The 22,390-nt window shown below is 40.6% G+C and overlaps 1 protein-coding gene across 2 annotated transcripts in view; it reads right to left on the bottom strand.

Moving 5' to 3' along the window:
• The window catches only part of ctif (CBP80/20-dependent translation initiation factor), a 117,748-nt gene that overhangs the window by 75,910 nt on the left and 19,448 nt on the right, over nt 1-22,390 (bottom strand). For both annotated transcript variants that reach the window (XM_067423715.1, XM_067423716.1), the window contains exons 2-3: nt 5,573-5,782; nt 4,476-4,547 (exon numbers count right to left, since the gene is read on the bottom strand). In XM_067423715.1, coding sequence (XP_067279816.1) covers nt 4,476-4,547; nt 5,573-5,752 — 252 coding nt within the window. In that variant the 5' untranslated portion in view covers nt 5,753-5,782. The remainder of the gene's footprint in view (nt 1-4,475; nt 4,548-5,572; nt 5,783-22,390) is intronic.

Genomic DNA, 22,390 nt, shown 5'->3' with positions numbered 1-22,390 from the left:
GCTACACATTAAATCTGTAAATTATTGAAAACAATAAACATACTCCTTGCAAAAAATTATACAGTTGTACTGTTTTAAATTTTTAACTAATATATTATATAAACTCAATAATTGAATTTACAGCAATGAATTGTTAATTTTTATTACAATGCACTTAAATTATTAGAAGTTCATTCATCTATTTTCATGTTGATTAAAAAAAAGCCTACTGACAATGTCTGACATGGCAACAATTACAAATATTAAAATATAAATATTACTTCTACATCACAATTCTTGAGTTTATTTGAAGCTCGTTGGGCATTGAATGGAGTGCGTAGTGTGCTAGACAACATGCAAACGGGTCCTGTAACAGATTCAACCCGGCGCTCTGGTGGAGTTTAAATAGTCTGTAATCGGTGCTCTTGGGAAAGGGAAAAGACGAATGGCAAAAAAGGCAGGTCCAAGGCACTCAGTTAAGTGAAGGATGAGGAAATAATTAAAAAGCCTTTATTTGGTATGGCTTAAATCATTTTAAAATACAAGAGCCAACATGTTTCGACCCAAATTGGTCTTCATCAGGGCAGAGCAACACAATGAATGAGAATGTTAACAATTTATATGTTACACCCCACCCATAACCTAACAAACATCCAATTAGCCTAACAAGGACTAATACAATCAATTAATCCAATGAGGCAATCAGGTGTACAGGATTGGGGATACCAACGTAATAGAAAAAAAAATAAAAAATAAAAAAATAACAAAGACAAACTCCCCTTTAACGTAGGCTACCTGGAGAGAAAAACAAAAACAAAGCAAGTGTACAATATTAGAAACAAAACCCAAAGACCAGAAAAGCAAAAGTAAGAAAGACTAAAGTAAGAAAGACAAAGCAAAATCATCATAAAGATATAGACAATACATCATAAAAAACACTTGAACTCTATGTCCTCGTTCAGACCTGGATAACGAAGCGCGTCCAGCGGATGCAAACGGGTCCGTTTATGTTGCATGGTTTATGGAAGCAAGTAGGTTTCTGAGGTGAGAGACCCGCTCATCAACCCGAGCGAGAGCAGCCTTAAAGGACAACTCTGGTGAGAAATGAACCTAGGTGTAATTAACAGATGGTTACCGAGTAATCGTTCTCTGGGATGCGTTTTCATTAAAATCAAATGTAAAGAGTTTTATCTCTAAAAACAGATTAGCTTATAACACTAGTCTATGGGGCACAGAGTAGTGAAATTAAATCGCTAGTTAATACGACTAACACGGCTCAAAATAGCCTCACACTAACACGGCAGCATAATGAGGGTCCCTACATGCAAACCGAAGCATTGAGAACTTTGTAAGAGTACAAACAGTTTAATAAGAAGATACTTTATAAAGACAGTGCCTTACGCGTTCACGGACAGCAGCCATCTTGGAAAACAGTCTCGACGAATCGAGCCACGAGCGCTCTGCTAAGTGATGAACTGTGACTTGGAATCTCATATGGTCCGTTGTTTCCGGAAGAAAACACTCAACACAACAGAGAAAATAAATAAAAATAAAAATGTTCATGTTATTACATTTCACAAACTTAATTCCTATCGACCAGCTCACAAGAACAGCGCTCGTGGATCGATTCGTCGAGACTGTTTTCCAAGATGGCACCTGTCCGTGAACTCGTAAGGCACTGTCTTTATATGTCTTCTTATTAGACGGGGCCGTGTTAGTCGTATTAACTAGTGATTTAATTTCACTACCCTGTGCCCCATAGACTAGTGTTATAAGCTAATCTGTTTTTAGAGATAAAACTCTTTACATTCGATTTTCATGAAAACGCATCCCAGAGACTGATCTACTCGGTAACCATCTGTCAATTACCCCTAGGATCATTTCTCACCAGAGTTGTACTTTAACTCGGCTGGTCCTTCTGACGACTGCCGCTGCCTGGCAGAAGCCCCTCCCGTGAAGCAAATTCGTGTCTGTTGTGTAGTGAATGAAGCGAATAGAGTCAGAATGTTCACGCGATAAGCATAACCAAATTCGCGCGAATAGCGCTATTTATTGCAGCATAACTGTTACGTGTGCTAGACCGGAATGAGATACCGTCAACTGGAAGTATCGAGTGTCATGGCGACGCCCACTAAGACTTGCAGGAAAGTTGTGGATAGGAAATATCAAAAGAAATCAGGCCACTAGATCAAGTGCATCACAAACACACATAAATGCTGACAGAGATGTAAAAATGTTATGATACAAAAAAACAAGTTAAATGATATTTCAGTTCAGTCAAAACAGGCGATGGCTCCCAGGCGCTACTGAGCATGTGCAGAACACTTGAAAGCCGCACCAGCATCACTATAGTGAATGTTCAGAGAGACTGAGGGCTCACACAGGTTCAGTGACCTCATCACAGTGACCTCAGAGCACAATACTGGCACTGTGTCATTCACAATGCTCTCTCACACACACACACACACACACACACACAGTAAACGAACAGATACAGTATACACAACATACATGCTTGCATCTAACCTTCTCATGTGTGTCGTGTATCGTCTTTAATATTTAATACACACACAAATTAAACATATGGCTGACAGCTTTAGTCTGCTCCAGTGTCACTAATGAGGGAACATTCGTAACTGCCCAGAAACCGGTTAAAAGAATGAAAGAACTGCAGAAGATCAGCTCTTCAAGGGGTCCCATTATGCTTTTTTACACTTACAGCTTTCTTTAGTGCTGTTTGAGCATGAAAAAGTTCAGCAAAGTTAGAAAAGGAGTTTATAAAAGGAACTCCCTGAAACGCATCCGTTGTAGTTTTGAGTTTTCTTCCGGGAACCAATATTGGGAACATTTCCCAAACACATTCAAAGCGCACTGCCCTCACCGACCAATCAGAGGACACTGAGCTTTTCAGAAGGAGGGGCTTCATAGAGACAGGAACTAAACAGAGCGTTAGAACAGACTGGGAAGAAAGGAGATGCAACAATGACACATGGAACATTCAAGCATGAAAACATATCTTAGTTGACCCTAAAAACCAAATCAAGACTTTGAAAAAGGGCATAATAGATCACTTTAAGGCTCATTCACACCAAGGATGATAACGATGAAGATATGCTTATAATAAAAAGTGCAATATAGTACGTCTGTGTGGACGCTAATATAGTAATCGTTAGGCCCTGTCCAAAATGACACTTCATATGCACTTACAATCCAACTCACGAGGGTTTAAGTTCATGTACTTACAGTAATGAACGCAACTTTAGCTGTTGTCAACTCACTTCTGCACTTCACGGCGACCACTGTGTGTGTGTGTGTGGTCAGTAGCAACAGAGAGAGCAGAGGCTCAGTGTTGCCAGATTGGGTCGACGATTTCAAGCCCAAAAGCTCACAAAAAAGTCTATGGCCATGATATACTACGTGATTTTTCATGGAATCTGTCGGCTCAAATCTGCAGACTGGCTCTGACTTTTGTCAACTAGCGTCAACTTGTTCAGACTGTAAATCGGGGGAAATCGGGGCAAAAATCGTGTAGTGTATTCCAGCCTTTAACACACTGGCCCAGCGTAGAGTCAGCTGGCGTGAACACGCACTTTCAATTAGTAACTAGGAATACCACAATCCTCAATATAATATTGAACCGTTCGGTACGGCATTCACAGTTCAATATGCGCCTGTGAATTGCGTTTTTTTCCGGTTTTGCATTTAAGAAATTATTTATATTTAAAATATTTCTATATTCTATATTCGGCTCTGTTTGCCTGTGAGTCTACGCGCTGATATGAGCAAATATTCAATCATATGCACTAAAGTTAGGGGGTGTTTAGCCGTGTTTTAAAGCCTTGCCGGTTAAACATTTAATTTGCGTTTTACATGCGCTGAGCACGCGTTAGGGATGTAAGAAAAAAATCAATACACGTGAGTATCGCGATATGTTTGGCGATACTGTATCGATTCTCAAAAACACTGTATCGATATTTATATATTTATTTATTTAAATCCAAGATTCGTGGCTTTGTGTTCGAATTAAACCACAGACTGTATACAAGCCATCCGCTAAATGGCAGTGTTATCTCAGAACGTAACTGACACGGAGACGGAGAAGCGAAAACCGTGGTTAAAAACCGAGGTATGTATTGAACCGTGGACTAACTGTATTGTTGCGTCCCTAATAGTAACGTCATGATGTGTGCTTTAATGGAGTACATGCACACTTGAGTTTGTTATTAACCGATTAGACTATAAAATTTAGATGTTTGAAAACCGCTAAACTGACCCCAAATCAGCCCAAATCGTGTCCACCTGCCCAAGCCCGGTTTTTTAACCCACACAGTCAAATTCAAATCCACCCAAACTGGCAACACTGGAGAGGGTGTTGGTGTTGCGCCAAATTTCAAACCCCGCCAAATTATTACCCCACTTGTCTTGGTAGGTGTAGGATTACTAGATTAAGATTTCAAGAACTACACCACTTACACACACACAAACGCAAAACTCACTGGTTTGGAAGAGCCCCTGTCCCGTGAGGACGTCCAGCTGCCATCAATCTTATCACTGCAGTCTTCTGTCCACTGAGAGACAGAGAAAGTCAGAGAGATAATGATTGTTTATATTGTCACAAAGTAAACTGTATTATCACACAGCTCTATACATAAAGTTGGATATATATTATATTCCATCACCCTACAATACACTCATGTAAAACAATATATACATACACTATACAGCGAATCTCAACAGCTTAACTGTTTATACGTCACAAAATTAAACAATATTATCGGCCAGGTCTAATCTGCTAAACGTGACTAAGGCATAAAGATATATAAGAAGACGGGGCCTGCTGTACCCGTGAGGTGTGGGACGGGGTCTGCTGTACCCATGGGGTGTGGGACAGGGCCTGTTGTACCCATGGGGTGTGGGACGGGGCCTGCTGTACCCGTGAGGTGTGGGACGGGGCCTGCTGTACCCATGGGGTGTGGGACGGGGCCTGCTATACCCATGAGACGTGGGACGGGGCCTGCTGTACCCATGGGGTGTGGGACGGGGCCTGCTGTACCCGTGAGGAGGGGGACGGGGCCTGCTGTACCCGTGGGGTGTGGGACGGGGCCTGCTGTACCCGTGAGGAGGGGGACGGGGCCTGCTGTACCCGTGAGGAGGGGGACGGGGCCTGCTGTACCCGTGGGGTGTGGGACGGGGCCTGCTGTACCCATGGGGTGTGGGACGGGGCCTGCTGTACCTGTGAGGTGTGGGACGGGGCCTGTTGTACCCGTGAGGTGTGGGACGGGGCCTGCTGTACCCGTGAGGTGTGGGACGGGGCCTGCTGTACCCGTGAGGTGTGGGACGGGGTCTGCTGTACCCGTGAGGTGTGGGACGGGGCCTGCTGTACCCATGGGGTGTGGGACGGGGCCTGCTGTACCCATGGGGTGTGGGACGGGGCCTGCTGTACCCGTGAGGTGTGGGACGGGGCCTGCTGTACCCGTGAGGTGTGGGACGGGGCCTGCTGTACCCGTGAGGTGTGGGACGGGGCCTGCTGTACCCGTGAGGTGTGGGACGGGGCCTGCTGTACCCGTGAGGAGTGGGATGGGACCTGCTGTACCTGTGAGGCGTGAGATGGGGTCTTGTCCACATCCTGTTCGGTTTCGTTTTTGTCACTCAGGAGGCCCTGAACCTGGTACTCAAGCACGTAGCTGTCGATGAAGCGCTCCAGCTCCTCGATCTCCTGCGAGCGCGTGCTTCCCGCCTCTGACGACGCTGATGCTACCGATGAGCTCTCCATGGCAACCAGCCCTCAGTGGGGGGAGGGGAGCTGTGTGCGGGGCAAAGAGATAAAGGAAATTGTTATTTTTATTGATTTTTAGAAAAAAACAAATTAAATGAATTGACATGTCAATTGGACAATATACATTGTTATAAAATGCTTCTTTACAATTACTTTTATTATATAAAATATGCCAACGATTATTTTTTTCAAAATGAAAATCATTCTGAAGCAAGGGCATAGGAACCACTGTGTGGGTGGGACAAGACTCACCCACTTTTTAAGACCAATAATATTGGACCCACTGACTTTTACAATCTCTAATTCAGCACATGTCTGTTTACCTACCCCTAACCAAGAAAACACTTATAATCAAACACGTTAGACGCTTTATTTTTAATTTCCTAAATATTTTCTTCATTTTTATAGAAAATAAATGTCTTTCCGTTTTATGTGAATAGAAAAGGGAGCAGGGTGAGTTCTGCACAAGGTGGATTCGAACCTCTGGTCGATTTCCATCCAAACTTGATGCGCATGGCCTTACCCCTACACTATTGCCATTGTAAATAATCTTGTGTTTTCCATAACTCTGTCTGGTCCAATCAGACGTTTAGTAAACATGGCGAATGCCGATATATTTGTGCTTAATGTAAATGGTCCAGTAAAATGTTTCTGGGAGAGGACCCAAAAACATTTTTTCTGCTTCCCACACCCATGTTCTGAAGTGATCAAAACTTCTGAACACAAGATAATCACAACATGTCCAGCATCAGCAGAGAAGTAAATTGCTTGATGACAGGCGGGACTGAGAGATCTCATTGGCTGCAGAGCCGTGATCTAGTGTGCAGATCAGTGACTTCGCCCCCCGACTGAGACTGACACCGCAGTTCACCCGCATCACCAGCGGAGGCAGCAGAGGCACAGAGGACCACAGACACACAATCCAGCTCATCAATCCTGTCTGCTTCTGCTGTACCAGTCCATCTGTCTCTCCTCTCATCTTTCACCTCAGTCTGCTTCTGTTCTCACGTCCTTTACTAATATGCTATTATACTATTATTATATAGTACTACATAGTGTTCGAAAGATTGAGGTCAGTACGATTTTTTTTACTTTTTGAAAGAAAAATGTATACTTCCATTATGCATTAAATTAATCAACAAAAATAAGAAATATGGGTGGAACGATCTTCCGACCTCCATGTGCATAGCTGAATCACTCGCTTCATTCAAAAGGCAGGTAAAAGCTCATCTCTTCCATGAGCACAATCTTATAATAAAAAAAATATATAACTCTTCCTCCTCTATTTTTCTCTTTTCCCTCTCTACTCTAGCTTTTGCTACTCTGAGTAATATCCATAACTTCGTATTAAAGGCACTTTTTGCGTTTCTTTGCCTCTTCATGACAGATCGCTTCGCTTTCTGTGCTCCTCAGTTGTAAGTCGCTTTGGATAAAAGTGTCTGCTAAATGCATAAATGCATATACTGTTATTTTGACATTTATATAATGAAAAAAAGTATTAGTTTCTTCTATCTGAAGAAAAAAGTATTTGTTTCCACTAAATTAAGCACAATCAGAAATATCTGAGTTTATGGAGCAGCAAATCCTCATATCAGAATGATTTCTGAAGGATCATGTGACTGATTATGATGAAAATTCAGCTTTGATCACAGGAATACATTATATTCTGCATCTATTTATCTATCCATCCATAAAAGTTAAAGTATTTAGCAAAAAACATAAGCAAAAATAAATAATATTTCCACATCTAATTGTTCTTGCATAATTCAAATTAAAAAGTAACATTTCTCTTATACAGCTTTAGAAATAAAATGATAAAAGTGAAATATAATTTTTCCTTTGATAAGTAATTAAGCAAAAGCATTCAGATTTCTGTATTACAAATTCCCCAAAAAAAGGGCTCAATTACAGCAACAAGCAACAAAAGTACAATAACTCAAGTGCTCCACAATCCTGCTTTTATTTGTATGTCTCCAGCACTGGGCTTTTCTTGACCTAACCATCATTCTCTGTCCATGAGATGACGTGCCACGCTTACAGCCAGGTGAAAGAGAGAGAGGAAGAGAGAAAGGGAGAGTTTAATCTGGTATTAAGTCACTGCCTGAATCTTGGCCAAGCAAAGAGGCTTTACAACTGGATCAGCACCATCTTACCAGCACACGTCCAGAAGAACACACACTCAAGAGCTACTCATATTTAAGATCATTTTCTCGGTTTAAGCAACTGCTCTTTGTACCAGTGTTCAGTGAATTCATCCATTGTGTTCAAATTCATCATGATCCCAAACATGCAGCAACCAGATCAAATAAATCTTCAGCCTTATTACATCAGCCAATATCTGCAATATTCAATCTATATATTTTTTTCTGATGGTCAGAATAATTACCAAACAGTAGCAAGCTAGATTAGAAATGTTTAAAGCAAAAATATAGTTAAAATAATGAGGCACTCTCATTGCATGTATATCAATCAGCAATATATTGGTCTTGGCAGCAGCTAATAAAACAACTTCTCTGCTGAAGACCAGAAATCACAAAGAAAACTGCAGAAAATCTGATTGATTATATAAAATATAGGTGCTGGTCACATAATATGAATGTCATTAAAAAGTTGATTTATTTAACTAATTCCATTCAAAAAGTGAAACTTGTATATTATATTCATTCATTACACACATACTGATATATTTCAAATGTTTATTTCTTTTAATTTTGAGGATTATTGACAACTAAGGAAAATCCCAAATTCAGTTTTTCATTATTGTGAAATAATATTGTGAATATTGTGAAAAGGTTCAATATTGAAGACACCTGGTGCCACACTCTAACCAGCTAACTAACTCAATACACCTGCAAAGGCCTTTAAATGGTTTCTCAATCTAGTTCTTTAGACTACACTATCATGGGAAGACTGCTGACTTGACAGTTGTCCAAAAGACCATTGACACCTTTCACAAGGAGGACAAGACACCAAAATTCATTGCAAAGATCCTGGCTGCTCACAGAGCTCCAAGCATATTAATACAGGGTATCTGCAGGTTTAACCAAGTCAAATTTAAGACTTTTTAAGACCTTTTTAAGACCATTATGAATAAAATTTAAGACCTATATTGCGCAATAAAAAAACATGCATAAGAAATCCAGAATCACTCAATTACTTAAACTTATATTATTTAATTTATTTTAAATTGAACAAAGTATTAGTGAACTTATTATTCATAGCTCAATCCCACCAGGATTAGCATATATATATATTAGGGCTGGGCAAAAAAAAAATCGATTTTTCGATTAATCGGTTTTTAAAATCTGGTCGATTCAGAATCAATTCTCAAATGCCATGAATCGATTTTTTAAAATATTTATTTCCGCTAACATTGAAATCTAATTACTAGTCTTCTCCACTAGATGTCACCCATTTGCCTTGAGTGATCTTACAAAGGAGCGAGAGGCGCACATCATTTATACATTCAGTGTTTAAATGGCAGCTTCCGGTGCGTTGTCGACTTTTATAAAGCTGAGGTAAAATGCTGTAGTAATACTAAAAATCTGCGGAACCATTTTATGTGACAACACTCACACAGCCGAGCACACACACACACACACACACACACACACACACACACACACACACACACACACACACACAGCCAATCACACAACTGCTAAAAATAATTACATACACGCGAATACTTGCCTTGCATTAGGATCAAACTTGAGCAGTCACTTAAGCACGTACGTTAGCCATTATAGACATATTCAAATTATAGTCCATATACAGCGCAGGATCAATAATTCAAACCCTATTAGCTTATATTATAAACAGATTTCCTCTAATAATAGTTAGTCCACAGGTATTGTTGTCCGTTACCACGACAACTACTCACCCATAGACTAAAAAAATAATGAACGCATTTCTCATGTATGAAAAGTAAATTTATAATAATAATAATAATAGATTTTATTTATAATGCACTTTTCATTCCGAAGAATCTCAAAGTGCAACAAAGGGGGGGGGGGGTATTCAACAAAAAAAAAATGAATAACAAGTAAAAATATAGAATACTACAAACAATCAACCAACACAGAAAACAGAACAGAAACAGAGCTGATGGTGAACAGAAACAGAGCTGATGGTGAACAGAAAACAGCTGATGGTGGAAGTCTCCGCTAGCTCCGCAGCACACTGTGGACCACTCCATGTTTCAGATTTCTCCCAGCGGCAGTGTCCCGATGACATCGCTGAGGCACGACAGCTGAAGACCAGATGATGGGTCTTCTTCATGATGATTCAAACGATGGGGATCGCTGCAGCACCATGCAGGAGGCAGAACATTCCTCCGGGCACTTCTGTGGACACACCGGGGCCGGCGCAGATGTCGCTCCACGGTCGCAATGCAGGACGGAACAGCGGCGCAGCCGAGAAGCAGAACATCCCAACATCATGCCGGACACCGACGACGAGAGCCCGGATGACGCTAGCCCGGTGCAAACTTCAGCCACCATGCAGCTTAAGCCCAAATTTAAGCTCAAATTTGCACACATGAGCAGCAAAATTGCAAGAAAAGCTTGTCGTGTACTGAAAATTTCTAAAAAAAAATCATCCAATATCCTAGCTTTTTATGTTTTAGAATAAATATATCAAAACATCCGTAAAATACTTCTCAGATACATTTTTTAAATAAAGTTGCATCAAAATTGTATTTAACAATTGTATGGATTTGAAATATAGAGATGTGTTCTGTTTTAATGTACTCAGGTGTACCTAAAATAAAAAGTTTTACATACATGATTGTGGCTCTTCATTTCTTTTTAATTACACATTTATGTTCACTGTTCTTTTTTATAAATACCTTTAGTATTTATTAAATCTATATTCATTTGAGTTGAATCGAAAATCGAATTGAGAATCGAAATTGAATCGATTTGAGGACTTGTGAATCAAAATCGAATTGAATCTGAACATCTGAATCGATACCCAGCCCTAATATATATATATATATATATATATATATATATATATATATATATATATATATATATATATATATATAAATATATATAAATATATATATATATATATATATATATATAAATATATATATATATATATATATATATATATATATATATATATATATATATATATATATATATATATATATATATATATATATATATATGTATATAATTTTTTTGTGGTGGTCACTTTCATACATTTTTATTTTTTCATAATTAGGATGCAACATTAACCATATTATTATGTTAGATGCACAATGATCACACATGGCAATAAAACTAACAAAATGCATGAATCTTGTTTGGTAGGCATATTACAAAAACAAAAAAGGCTGTTCCAGTAGTGCACTATCTATCTTTAATACCTCGATCGCTTGGGGTGGGAAATATGACCAACATCTTAAAAGTAAACCACAGCAATAAGCAATTGCTTAATATAAGTAAAACGTTGTAATAACGTAATCAAGTAATCGGTCAGTAATAAAATATATACTTATAAACAAATGACAATAGGACAAATAAATACAACATAAAGATGCATACAAAGAGGAACACTCCACTGTTTTTAGAAATAGGGCTTATTCAACTTCTTTTGGATAAACCCCATTTAGATATTTTGGCAAATGCATTTGTCTCAGTGCATGCATTGTTTTAGTTTGGCAGGGTCGCCGCTAGCTTAGCTTAAAATGCATTTCCCCACATATCTAAATGTAGCAAAGTAGAATAAGCCCGATTTCTAAAAAAGTTGGAGTGTTCCTTTAAGTGTAAGTACTGTTTTCCCCGTTTGTGTTGTTGTTAAGCTATATTAGTTTGCTTTCACTTTGTGAGCTTAATGCCCAGATCCAGTACTTACTGACAGTTCCCAAACGTTTTAACTCAATTCAGGATATAGACATATGTGCATAATGTGTATATTTGATCGTTCAAGAGTAACGTTAGGCTAATGAGCCTAAAAATAACACATTCAATTCACTCGCGCGAGCGCTGACAGGCAGCAAACACACACAGCCTGACATCGGAGTTCGGCGTTTACATCCCTGTTATTAACTCTATTTAGTGCAATCGAGTATTTTATACTTTTATGTTGTCATTATGCAAGATGGTGAGAAAGATTCGCCTTCGCGTTCATGATCGCGGAAGTGCAAGAACCGTCAGATTCAGCTGAAGAATAAAATCTGTTTTATGCGTCTGTGGGATACGATCAGAAAGAGGCTCGTGCCAATAACACGAAAGGTGATTGGCTGCAATACACGTGGCATGCTTGCCTAATTTGTAGTTGTAATAGAGCGAACAATAGTTGGTCTAGCGAAAGAAAGAACTACAAACACCACGGAACAAACACACACACACACACACACACACACGTGCGCGCGTGCTGCGGGAGGTGAGAGCGTTTCAATGAGGTTGCGTTACATGGACGTAGGAAAATTAAGACTATTTAAGACCTAGAACGCAATGCTTCCGCGAATTTAAGACTTTTTAAGGCCTTATATTTTGATTCTGAAATTTAATACTTTTTAAGACTTTTTAAGACTCCGCGGGGACCCTGTTAATAGAGAGGCGACAGAAAGGAAAAGATGTGGTAGAAAGAAAGTGTAAGCAACAGGGATAACCGCACCCTGCAGAGGATTGTGGGAAAAAACCCATTCGAAAGTGTGTGTGTTGGGGGGTTCCACAGGGTGAACTGCAGCTGGAGTCAGTGCTTCAAAAACCACTACGCACAGACATATGCAAGACATGGGTTTCAGCTGTCGCATTCCTTTTGTCAAGCCACTCTTGAACAACAGACAGCGACAGAAGCGTCTCACCTGGGCTAAAGACAAAAAGGACTGCTGAGTCAGTGGTCCAAAGTTGTTCTCTATACATAGTCCTGGATTAAGGACTATGGTCTCCGTGTTCTTAATTGGCCAGCCTGACCATATTGTGAAGAGGAAGATGCGATATGCCAGACCCAAAAATACAGAAGAGCTGAAGGCCACTATCAGAGCAACCTGGGCTCTCATAACACCTGAGCAGAGCCACAGACTGATCGACTCCATGCCACGCCGCATCGCTGCAGTAATTCAGGCTAAAGGAGCCACAACTAAGCATGTACATGCTCATACTTTTCAGTTGGCCAAGATTTCTAAAAATCCTTTCCTTGTATTGGTCTTATGCAATATTCTACTTTTCTGGTGAAACTGAATTTGGGATTTTCCTTAGTTATCAGTTATAATAATCAAAATATATTCAAATAAACATTTGAAATATATCCGTCTGTGTGTAATGAATGAATACAATATACAAGTTTCACTTTTTGAATGGAATTAGTGAAATAAATCAACTTTTTTGATGATATTCTAAATATATGACCAGCACCTGTAAATTGTACAAACTATTTAATAACACACAACACTCACACTGAAACATACGGCTACATTTCTCCAATTAACATTGAATATTCATTGTAGGACTGATGCAGTAAATAATGATCTGATGTCATTTTACACTCCTACTAGAGAAATCACTACAAACTGCAAAGAAAATACCCCAATGGAAGCAACTACTTCCAGATTATAGAAAATCTGTTCCATCCATGTGCACTGCATAATGATAGTGATATCAAAAGAGATGAGGTTTCATCTTTATTCTCGTATTATAGACTGCGGTTGATATATTTGCATTTGGCTATCAGATTTCAGAGTGCCAAATCAGCAGGTCAGATAATCGCTTTCTCTGTAAAACACACACACACACACACACACACACACACACACACACACACACACACACACACACACACACACACGTTCAAATGTTTAGGGTCTGTCAGATTTTTTCTTTTTTCCTTTTATTTAACAAGGATGCATTCAAATTTCCATATCAAATGTATGTTGTCCTTTTGAGCTTTCATCAAAGAACCTTGAAAATTATCAGTTTCCACAAAAATGAAGCGGCTCAACTGTTTTCAACTTTGAAAATAATTATAAATGTTCCTTGCTCTGAAGGATCATGTGACAGTGAAGGCCTTGATAATGATGCTGAAAATTCAGCTTTGATCACAGGAATAAGTTATATCTTAACATTTAATCACATAGAAAACAGTTCTTTACATTTGTAATATTTCACAATATTACGGTTTTTACTGTAATTATGATCAAATAATTGCAGCCTTGATGAGCATTAGAGGCTTCTTTCAAAAGTGCCATTCTTTATTTGTTACTTTTAGTGTTATACTCCACATCAGCCACTTTAGAGAATGTAAACAAAAAGTGCGGGTGGGAGTGTGTGTAAATGTGTGTGAGTGAATGAGTGTGTGTCAGTGTGTGTGTGTAAGTGTGACTACATGAGTGTCTGAGCGTTTGTGAGTGAGGTCATGGGTGTGCGCGTGTGACTGCTTGCGTTTGAGTGTGTAAGTGTGTGGGAGTGTGTGTGTGTGGCCGCCTGCTTTAATATCAGGTGCTGTCCAGTCTAATGACAGTAATACTCAATACACCCACATACACTTGTCTTGAGATAAAAACAACAGCTGATGAGGAAAACACAGAAAGAAGGAGAGGAGAGATCACCACATTAGATCGACAGGATTAGAAGCGTGAGAACGTTCATTGTCAGAAGATTCAGGAGGACCGCTTTAATGAGGCGAGTTAGGATTTGAGATCTCTGACCTCTACAGACTCCAACATGATCGTCTGTCAACGTCCTTCTTGAGCACCATCTCTCTCACACACACACACACACACACACACACACACACACACACACACACACACACACACACACACACACACACACACACACACACGTTGGTCTATGTGGTTTACAGGGACTCTCCATAGGCGTAATGGTTTTTATACTGTACAAACCGTATTGTCTATCCCCTTACACTGCCCCTGCCTCTAAACCTACCCATCACAGGAAACATTCTGCATTTTTACTTTCTCAAAAAAACATCATTTAGTATGTTTTTAAGGCCATTTGAATTATGAGGACATTTGATATGTCCTCATAAACCACCTTTATAGTGTAATACCAGTGTAATACCCATGTAGTTATACAAATTTGTGTCCTCATAAACCACATAAACAGGCTCACACACACACACGCTTTATGGTGACATTCCATAACAAACTGTACAAACTGTGTATTCTATGCTTACTTCTAAACCTACCCATCACAGAAAACTTCAGTTAAACATTTTCAAAAATCATAATTTTGTATGATTTATAACCCGTTTTCCTCATGGTGACCAAAAAATAATCTGAAATGTCAATAAAATAAATGAATACAAAATATTGCACATGATTTTGAACTTAATGTTGCATGCATGTCAAAGCTCTCATAGATTCACTTCATTTATTTTTATTTCCTGTGTTGACATATTACCTATTGAAACAGGAAGTGCCCCATCGCCCTTTTTATAAATAGCCAACAGTTTGTATTTACATTACAGTCATGAACCATGATTTGCTACTTGCTAATCTGTGGACTGTCTCATTCTACAGAGCATTTGATTGGTCATAAATCTGTAGAGTGCAGGAGTCATCATCAATATTTTGAAAATCTGCACACAAAAAAGCAGCTCATCAGATTACATTCCCAGGGAATGCATGAACAGATCAATTGTGTGATGCAATGAAGGTTGCTCTGAGTTTGGATAAAGCCAAATGTATAAATGCAGATGTAAATTATAGATGACCTGAAACTTCACAGTTAGCTTAAGTCCACTTAAGTCCAGTTCTGATTTCATGGGGTCTGTAGACATCAGCTGTTAGCCCTTACTCTGATCCTTAAACAGGTGCCAATCTGTTTACATGGTGCAAACTACAACCACAGGGATTATTTCAAGTAGTTCCACCTCAAATGGAAGATTTACACACTTTACAACTCAAACCAATACATTTTTAGTCTGAATGTGCCTTTTTTAAAGGCCACCATAAAATCAAAACACAGAATATTGGTGTATTTATTACAGGCTAAATTATTTATCTGTGCACGGCATTTAGGGGTGTGCGATATTGACAAAAAATGATATCTCGATTATTTTATGGGATTTTCCTGATAACGATAATTAGACGATATTTTGATATATATATAATCTTAATTTTTTTTTCTTAATTATATACATGCATCATCTTTGTGTTAATTTCATGAATTTAATCAAATTAAAATATAATAATAAGACACAATCGGGCTGTTACCAATCAAATTAAATACGTATCAACAAAATTCATCTTCGCATTGGAGAGGAAACAGAAGCTGCATTTGAAGCGCCATATCCACAGACTGTTTAATGAGCTTAGAGGTGACAAAGAACCTGCAGTTATGCATAAATAATGTTTTGATCTTTTAAACACATGACGTTAAATACTGATATTTGAAATTATTTAAAATATGAAAAGATTCTTTAAATGTGAAATTAAAACCGTCACTATAGACGGCAGCAAGTCACTGTTAATAAGTGAGTCATTGAGATTCAACCGATTCATTCAAACGACTGATTAATTCAGAAACTAATCATTTGACTACCCTAATCTATATTAGTCACCGAATCATTGATTCAAATGATTCGTTCAAAAAGCTGATTCGTTCATTAAAGGTCCTGTTCTTCGTGATTCCATCTTTCAAACTTTAGTTAGTGTGTAATGTTGCTGTTAGAGCATAAATAATACCTGTAAAATTATAAAGCTCAAAGTTCAATGCCAAGCGAGATATTTTATTTAACAGAAGTTCTCTTTCAAAGCCTACAGCGAACGGCCGGTTTGGACTACAGCAGGAAGTGCAGGGATGTAATGACGTCACTAGAACCGTTTGTTGACTAACCCTCCGCCCACAAGAACACGCAGAATAGGGGGCGTGGTCTCGTTGCTCTCCCACGTGGAGAAGAGCGCGCATTCAGCGCTGGCATCTCCCCGTTATGGTAAGAGGCGGGACCTTTCCGGGCAAAGTGCGCTAAGCTGCTGTCCAATCACAACAGGGGAAGCACTGGCCCAATCAGAACTCGTTACGTGTTTCTGAAGGAGGGACTTCATAGAACAAGGAAATCATCGCCTGATTTTTAGGACAGAGGAAACGGCGCTGTACAGATCAGTAAATTGTGTGAAAAATACTGTTTTTTTACACGCGAAACATGAACTCATGTTATATTGCACACTGTAAACATAATCAAAGCTTCGAAAACACACGAAGAACGAGACCTTTAAAGAAAAACCACTGCTGCATCCCAATTCGCCTTCTTATACTACGTCCTAAAAGTATGTACTCTTTTTGTGAAGAAAAAGTATATACTTTTGAGTGTGTAGCAGAAAAGTATGCAAGCTTCGGGACATACTACTTCGCCATCTTTAACGGACTCTGTCGCTTAGTTACGTGCATCCCGTCACCGTTTATCTGCCCTGTCAATCATCGTCAGATTCGTCACAGTTCAAATCCTTCACATTCAGTTTAATCTCCTACCGTATCTGAGAGAAATGTTGCCGCTCGTTGATCTGCCATGTGTGGGTCTTTAATGCAGAGACTATCCTCGTGTGTTTGCAGTTTAAATATAATGATACATTTAAAAGTTAATGGCCAAACGTGTCATTTCAAAAGTTCTCAATGCTGCTGCAGGTCAAATATAATGTGGACAACACTGAATAAATATATTTTTGTCAGGTTAAATATTGATAGGGTCACTCAAACCCCTTTATCTAAACTTCTCTACTTAACCGTCGAACTCGCAGATCCGTCATGTTTGTAGTTTTTTAAGGAGTAGGGTTTTTTCAAGGAGTTTTTAGGGGTTTGTAGTTCTTATCAAATCCTCGTCCAACTTGCAATGGGTTGTGGGCAATATCAGCCGTTAGAGTGCCCAACGATCCGTACTTCGAATTCGGACCGGAAATAGTAAACCATCCGGGTATCTTTGGTCTCTTTTCAACATACTACGATCTGGGACATACTAATTCTATTTTCGAATACTATTTAGGACGGACAGTATGCGAATTGGGACGCAGGGCACGTGTTGCTCAGAGACGCGATTACAGTGCTGTGACTTTGTTTTGAACTATCTCGTTGGCGAAATGGAGTAAAAATGGGCAATGTTGTGTCTAAAATCAAGTCACTTAATATTATATTCTTGTTTAGTAAAATTTTATAAAATCAATATAATTTGTTATGCTAGATATCTGAATTCTTCCTGTAATATTTATTAAAAATATTAAATGATATAAATATCTAGATTCACATGCAGTGAAAGCATGCACCCACAGTAGTCTGAATAATCCTCAAGACAAGACTACATCCCGTAGTGTATGCGCACACACTCTCAAATCGCCAGATCGCACATCGTTAAAGGACAACTCCGGTGAGAAATGAACCTAGGGGTAATTAACAGATGGTTACAGAGTAGATCGTTCTCTGGGATGCGTTTTCATGGAAATCGAATGTAAAGAGTTTTATCTCTAAAAACAGATTAGCTTATAACACTAGTCTATGGGGCACAGGGTAGTGAAATTAAATCGCTAGTTAATACGACTAACACGCCTCAAAATAGCCTCACACTAACACGGCAGCATAATGAGGGTCCCTACATGCAAACCGAAGCATTGAGAACTTTGTAAGAGTACAAACAGTTTAATAAGAAGATACTTTATAAAGGCAGTACATTACGAGTTCACGGACAGCAGCCATCTTGGAAAACAGTCTCTACTTGTCGAGCCACGAGCGCTCTGCTAAGTGATGAACTGTGACTTGGAATCTCATATGGTGCGTTGTTTCCGCAAGAAAACACTGAACACAACAGAGAAAATAAATAAATAAAAATAAAAATGTCCATGTTATTACATTTCACAAACTTAATTCATATCAACCAGCTCACTAGAACAGCGCTCGTGGATCGATTCGTCGAGACTGTTTTCCAAGATGGCTGCTGTCCGTGAACGCGTAAGGCACTGTCTTTATAAAGTATCTTCTTATTAAACTGTTTGTACACTTACAAAGTTCTCAATGCTTCGGTTTGCATGTAGGGACCCTCATTATGCTGCCGTGTTAGTGTGAGGCTATTTTGAGCCGTGTTAGTCGTATTAACTAGCGATTTAATTTCACTACCCTGTGCCCCATAGACTAGTGTTATAAGCTAATCTGTGTTTAGAGATAAAACTCTTTACATTCGATTTTCATGAAAACGCATCCCAGAGAACGATTACTCGGTAACCATCTGTTAATTACCCCTAGGTTCCTTTCTCACCGGAGTTGTCCTTTAAAACAACAATTACGATATCACAGACGACATATATCGCACACCCCTAATGTCATTATTTCTTTAAATTCACATGCCACGTGATCTAGAATCATAATAAACCCCACTGCCTCTTTTCTCTGATGACATGCTTATGGTGCAAGGGCGGCGCAATCTATCAATTACACGAGATCCACCAATATGAAACTGCCAATCATCCAATCAATTCCCGATGGACAAAATCAAGCCCCGCTCCTACATTTGTTGTTGTTTGATGAGCCATTTCACTCTGATGAATGTCACCATACGGAAGAAAACACTATTGCACCTTCTGTTTCATGCTGACTTTAAACCCTTCACAGTTTTCAAATGCTTTCAAATGCAAGAGTACTAGTATAAATACTAAAATCAGTATAAGTATAAATACCTAACCCATGCAAAATGCGATGAAATAAAAATATCATTAGGCTGGAACTCAGAAAATGTTCTCCATATTGTGGAAAAAACACAAGATCATGCTTTTATTATGCGTTTACAGAGGCTTTAATCTAATGAGCAGGATTGAACACACTGCCTGGAAAAAAGTCAAAAAATTGGGAAAAATCTGTTCAGCCAGAAACAAGATTAATTGTGCTCTCATTAGCCGGTCGCATAATGGTGCTCGTCACAATAAATACATCTCATTTCACACAGAATTCCATCCCTCTGGATATCATCATGTCAAGTATAAATGAGCAAACGTCTCTGACAGGACAGTCACAGCCTCAGGCGCTCCGACACTCTCTCTGCTAATGGACGACAGAAATCTGAGCGGAACTGCAACCATTAAACCTGCTGCTTCACTTCAGCTGGATCTGCTGTTTACTGAGGAAGATTCTAGAACCCACGGAGTAATAATAGAGGAGAATTCTGGAACACTGCGGAACTAAACTGATAAAATCCAAAATACACCTAAAGCTATCATCAAGTAGAATTTACAACATGCAATGCATTTCTAAATTCAACAACTCTTCATGAGACATGTAGGACGAGATTTGATTGGATTGTGGATCCAATTTAAAAGAGATATCATTAGTTAAGTGGCTGCTTTACCTGTGAGGTGTGTGAAAGAGGACTGTTGTACCCGTGAGGTGTGGGACGGGGGGCTGTTGTACCCGTGAGGTGTGTGACAGAGGACTGTTGTACCTGTGAGGTGTGGGACAGAGGCTGTTGTACCCATGAGGTGTGGGACAGAGGCTGTTGTACCCGTGAGGTGTGGGACGGGGGGCTGTTGTACCCGTGAGGTGTGTGACAGAGGACTGTTGTACCTGTGAGGTGTGGGACAGAGGCTGTTGTACCCATGAGGTGTGGGACAGAGGCTGTTGTACCCATGAGGTGTGGGACAGAGGCTGTTGTACCCGTGAGGTGTGGGACAGAGGCTGTTGTACCCGTGAGGTGTGGGACAGAGGCTGTTGTACCCGTGAGGTGTGGGACGGGGGGCTGCTTTACCTGTGAGGTGTGTGACAGAGGACTGTTGTACCCGTGAGGTGTGTGACAGAGGACTGTTGTACCCGTGAGGTGTGGGACAGAGGCTGTTGTACCCGTGAGGTGTGGGACAGAGGCTGTTGTACCCGTGAGGTGTGGGACAGAGGCTGTTGTACCCGTGAGGTGTGGGACAGAGGCTGTTGTACCCGTGAGGTGTGGGACGGGGGCTGTTGTACCCGTGAGGTGTGGGACGGGGTGCTGTTGTACCCGTGAGGTGTGGGACGGGGGGCTGTTGTACCCGTGAGGTGTGGGACGGGGGGCTGTTGTACCCGTGAGGTGTGGGACGGGGTGCTGTTGTACCCGTGAGGTGTGGGACGGGGGGCTGTTGTACCCGTGAGGTGTGGGACGGGGGGCTGTTGTACCCGTGAGGTGTGGGACAGAGGCTGTTGTACCCGTGAGGTGTGGGACGGGGTGCTGTTGTACCCGTGAGGTGTGGGACGGGGGGCTGTTGTACCCGTGAGGTGTGGGACGGGGTGCTGTTGTACCCGTGAGGTGTGAGACGGGGGGCTGTTGTACCCGTGAGGTGTGGGACGGGGGGCTGTTTTACCTGTGAGGTGTGGGACGGGGGGCTGTTGTACCCGTGAGGTGTGGGGCGGGGGGCTGTTGTACCCGTGAGGTGTGGGACGGGGGGGCTGTTGTACCCGTGAGGTGTGGGACGGGGGGCTGTTTTACCTGTGAAGTGTGGGATGGGGGGGCTGTTGTACCCGTGGGATGTGGGACAGGGGGGCTGTTTTACCTGTGAGGTGTGGGATGGGGGGGGGCATTTGTACCCGTGAGGTGTGGGATGGGGGGGATTTTGTACCCGTGAGGTGTGGGATGGGGGGCTGTTGAACCCGTGAGGTGTGGGACAGGGGGCTGTTGTACCCGTGAGGTGTGGGACAGGGGGCTGTTGTACCCGTGAGGTGTGGGACAGGGGGCTGTTGTACCCGTGAGGTGTGGGATGGGGCTTGTTCGCCAATATTCAACATTATATTATATGCTTTAGATGCATTTTTGTGGTGATTCATATTAATTAATATAAACAAATGCAACCTTTCATACAGTTTCAGTTTTTCTACTTCAAAACTTAATTTAAATTAATGTTACTTGGTATTTCTTTGCAATTACAGTGAGGAAAATAAGTATTTGAACACCCTTCTATTTTGCAAGTTCTCCCACTTAGAAATCATGGAGGGGTCTGAAATTGTCAAGAATTTGAACACCTGAGAAAATCAATGTTAATATTTGGTACAGTAGCCTTTGTTTGCACTTACAGAGGTCAAACGTTTCCTGTAGTTTTTCACCAGGTTTGCACACACTGCAGGAGGGATTCTGGCCCACTCCTCCACACAGATCTTCTCTAGATCAGTCAGGTTTCTGGCTTGTCGTTGAGAAACATAGAGTTTGAGCTCCCTCCAAAGATTCTCTATTGGGTTTAGGTCTGGAGACTGGCTAGGCCACACCAGAACCTTGATATGCTTCTTACAGAGCCACTCCTTGGTTATCTTGGCTGTGTGCTTCGGGTCATTGTCATGTTGGAAGACCCAGCCTCGACCCATCTTCAATGCTCTAACTGAGGGAAGGAGGTTGTTCCCCAAATTCTCGCAATACATGGCCCCGGTCGTCCTCTCCTTAATACAGTGCAGTCGCCCTGTCCCATGTGCAGAATAACACCCCCAAAGCATGATGCTACCACCCCCATGCTTCACAGAAGGGATGGTGTTCTTAGGATGGTACTCATCATTCTTCTTCCTCCAAACACGTTTAGTGGAATTATGACCAAAAACTTCTATGTTGGTCTCATCTGACCACATGACTTTCTCCCACGACTCCTGGATTATCCATATGGTCATTGGCAAACTTGGACATGTGCTGGTTTAAGCAGGGGAACCATCCTGTGTTAAGTTACTTCCATTTTCTAAT

The sequence above is a fragment of the Pseudorasbora parva genome, chromosome 18 (genome assembly GCF_024679245.1).
Source record: "Pseudorasbora parva isolate DD20220531a chromosome 18, ASM2467924v1, whole genome shotgun sequence".
NCBI classification, from domain to species: domain Eukaryota; kingdom Metazoa; phylum Chordata; class Actinopteri; order Cypriniformes; family Gobionidae; genus Pseudorasbora; species Pseudorasbora parva.
The sequence above is the reverse complement of the archived record's forward strand: the minus strand, read 5'-3'. Positions and strand labels throughout refer to the sequence as shown.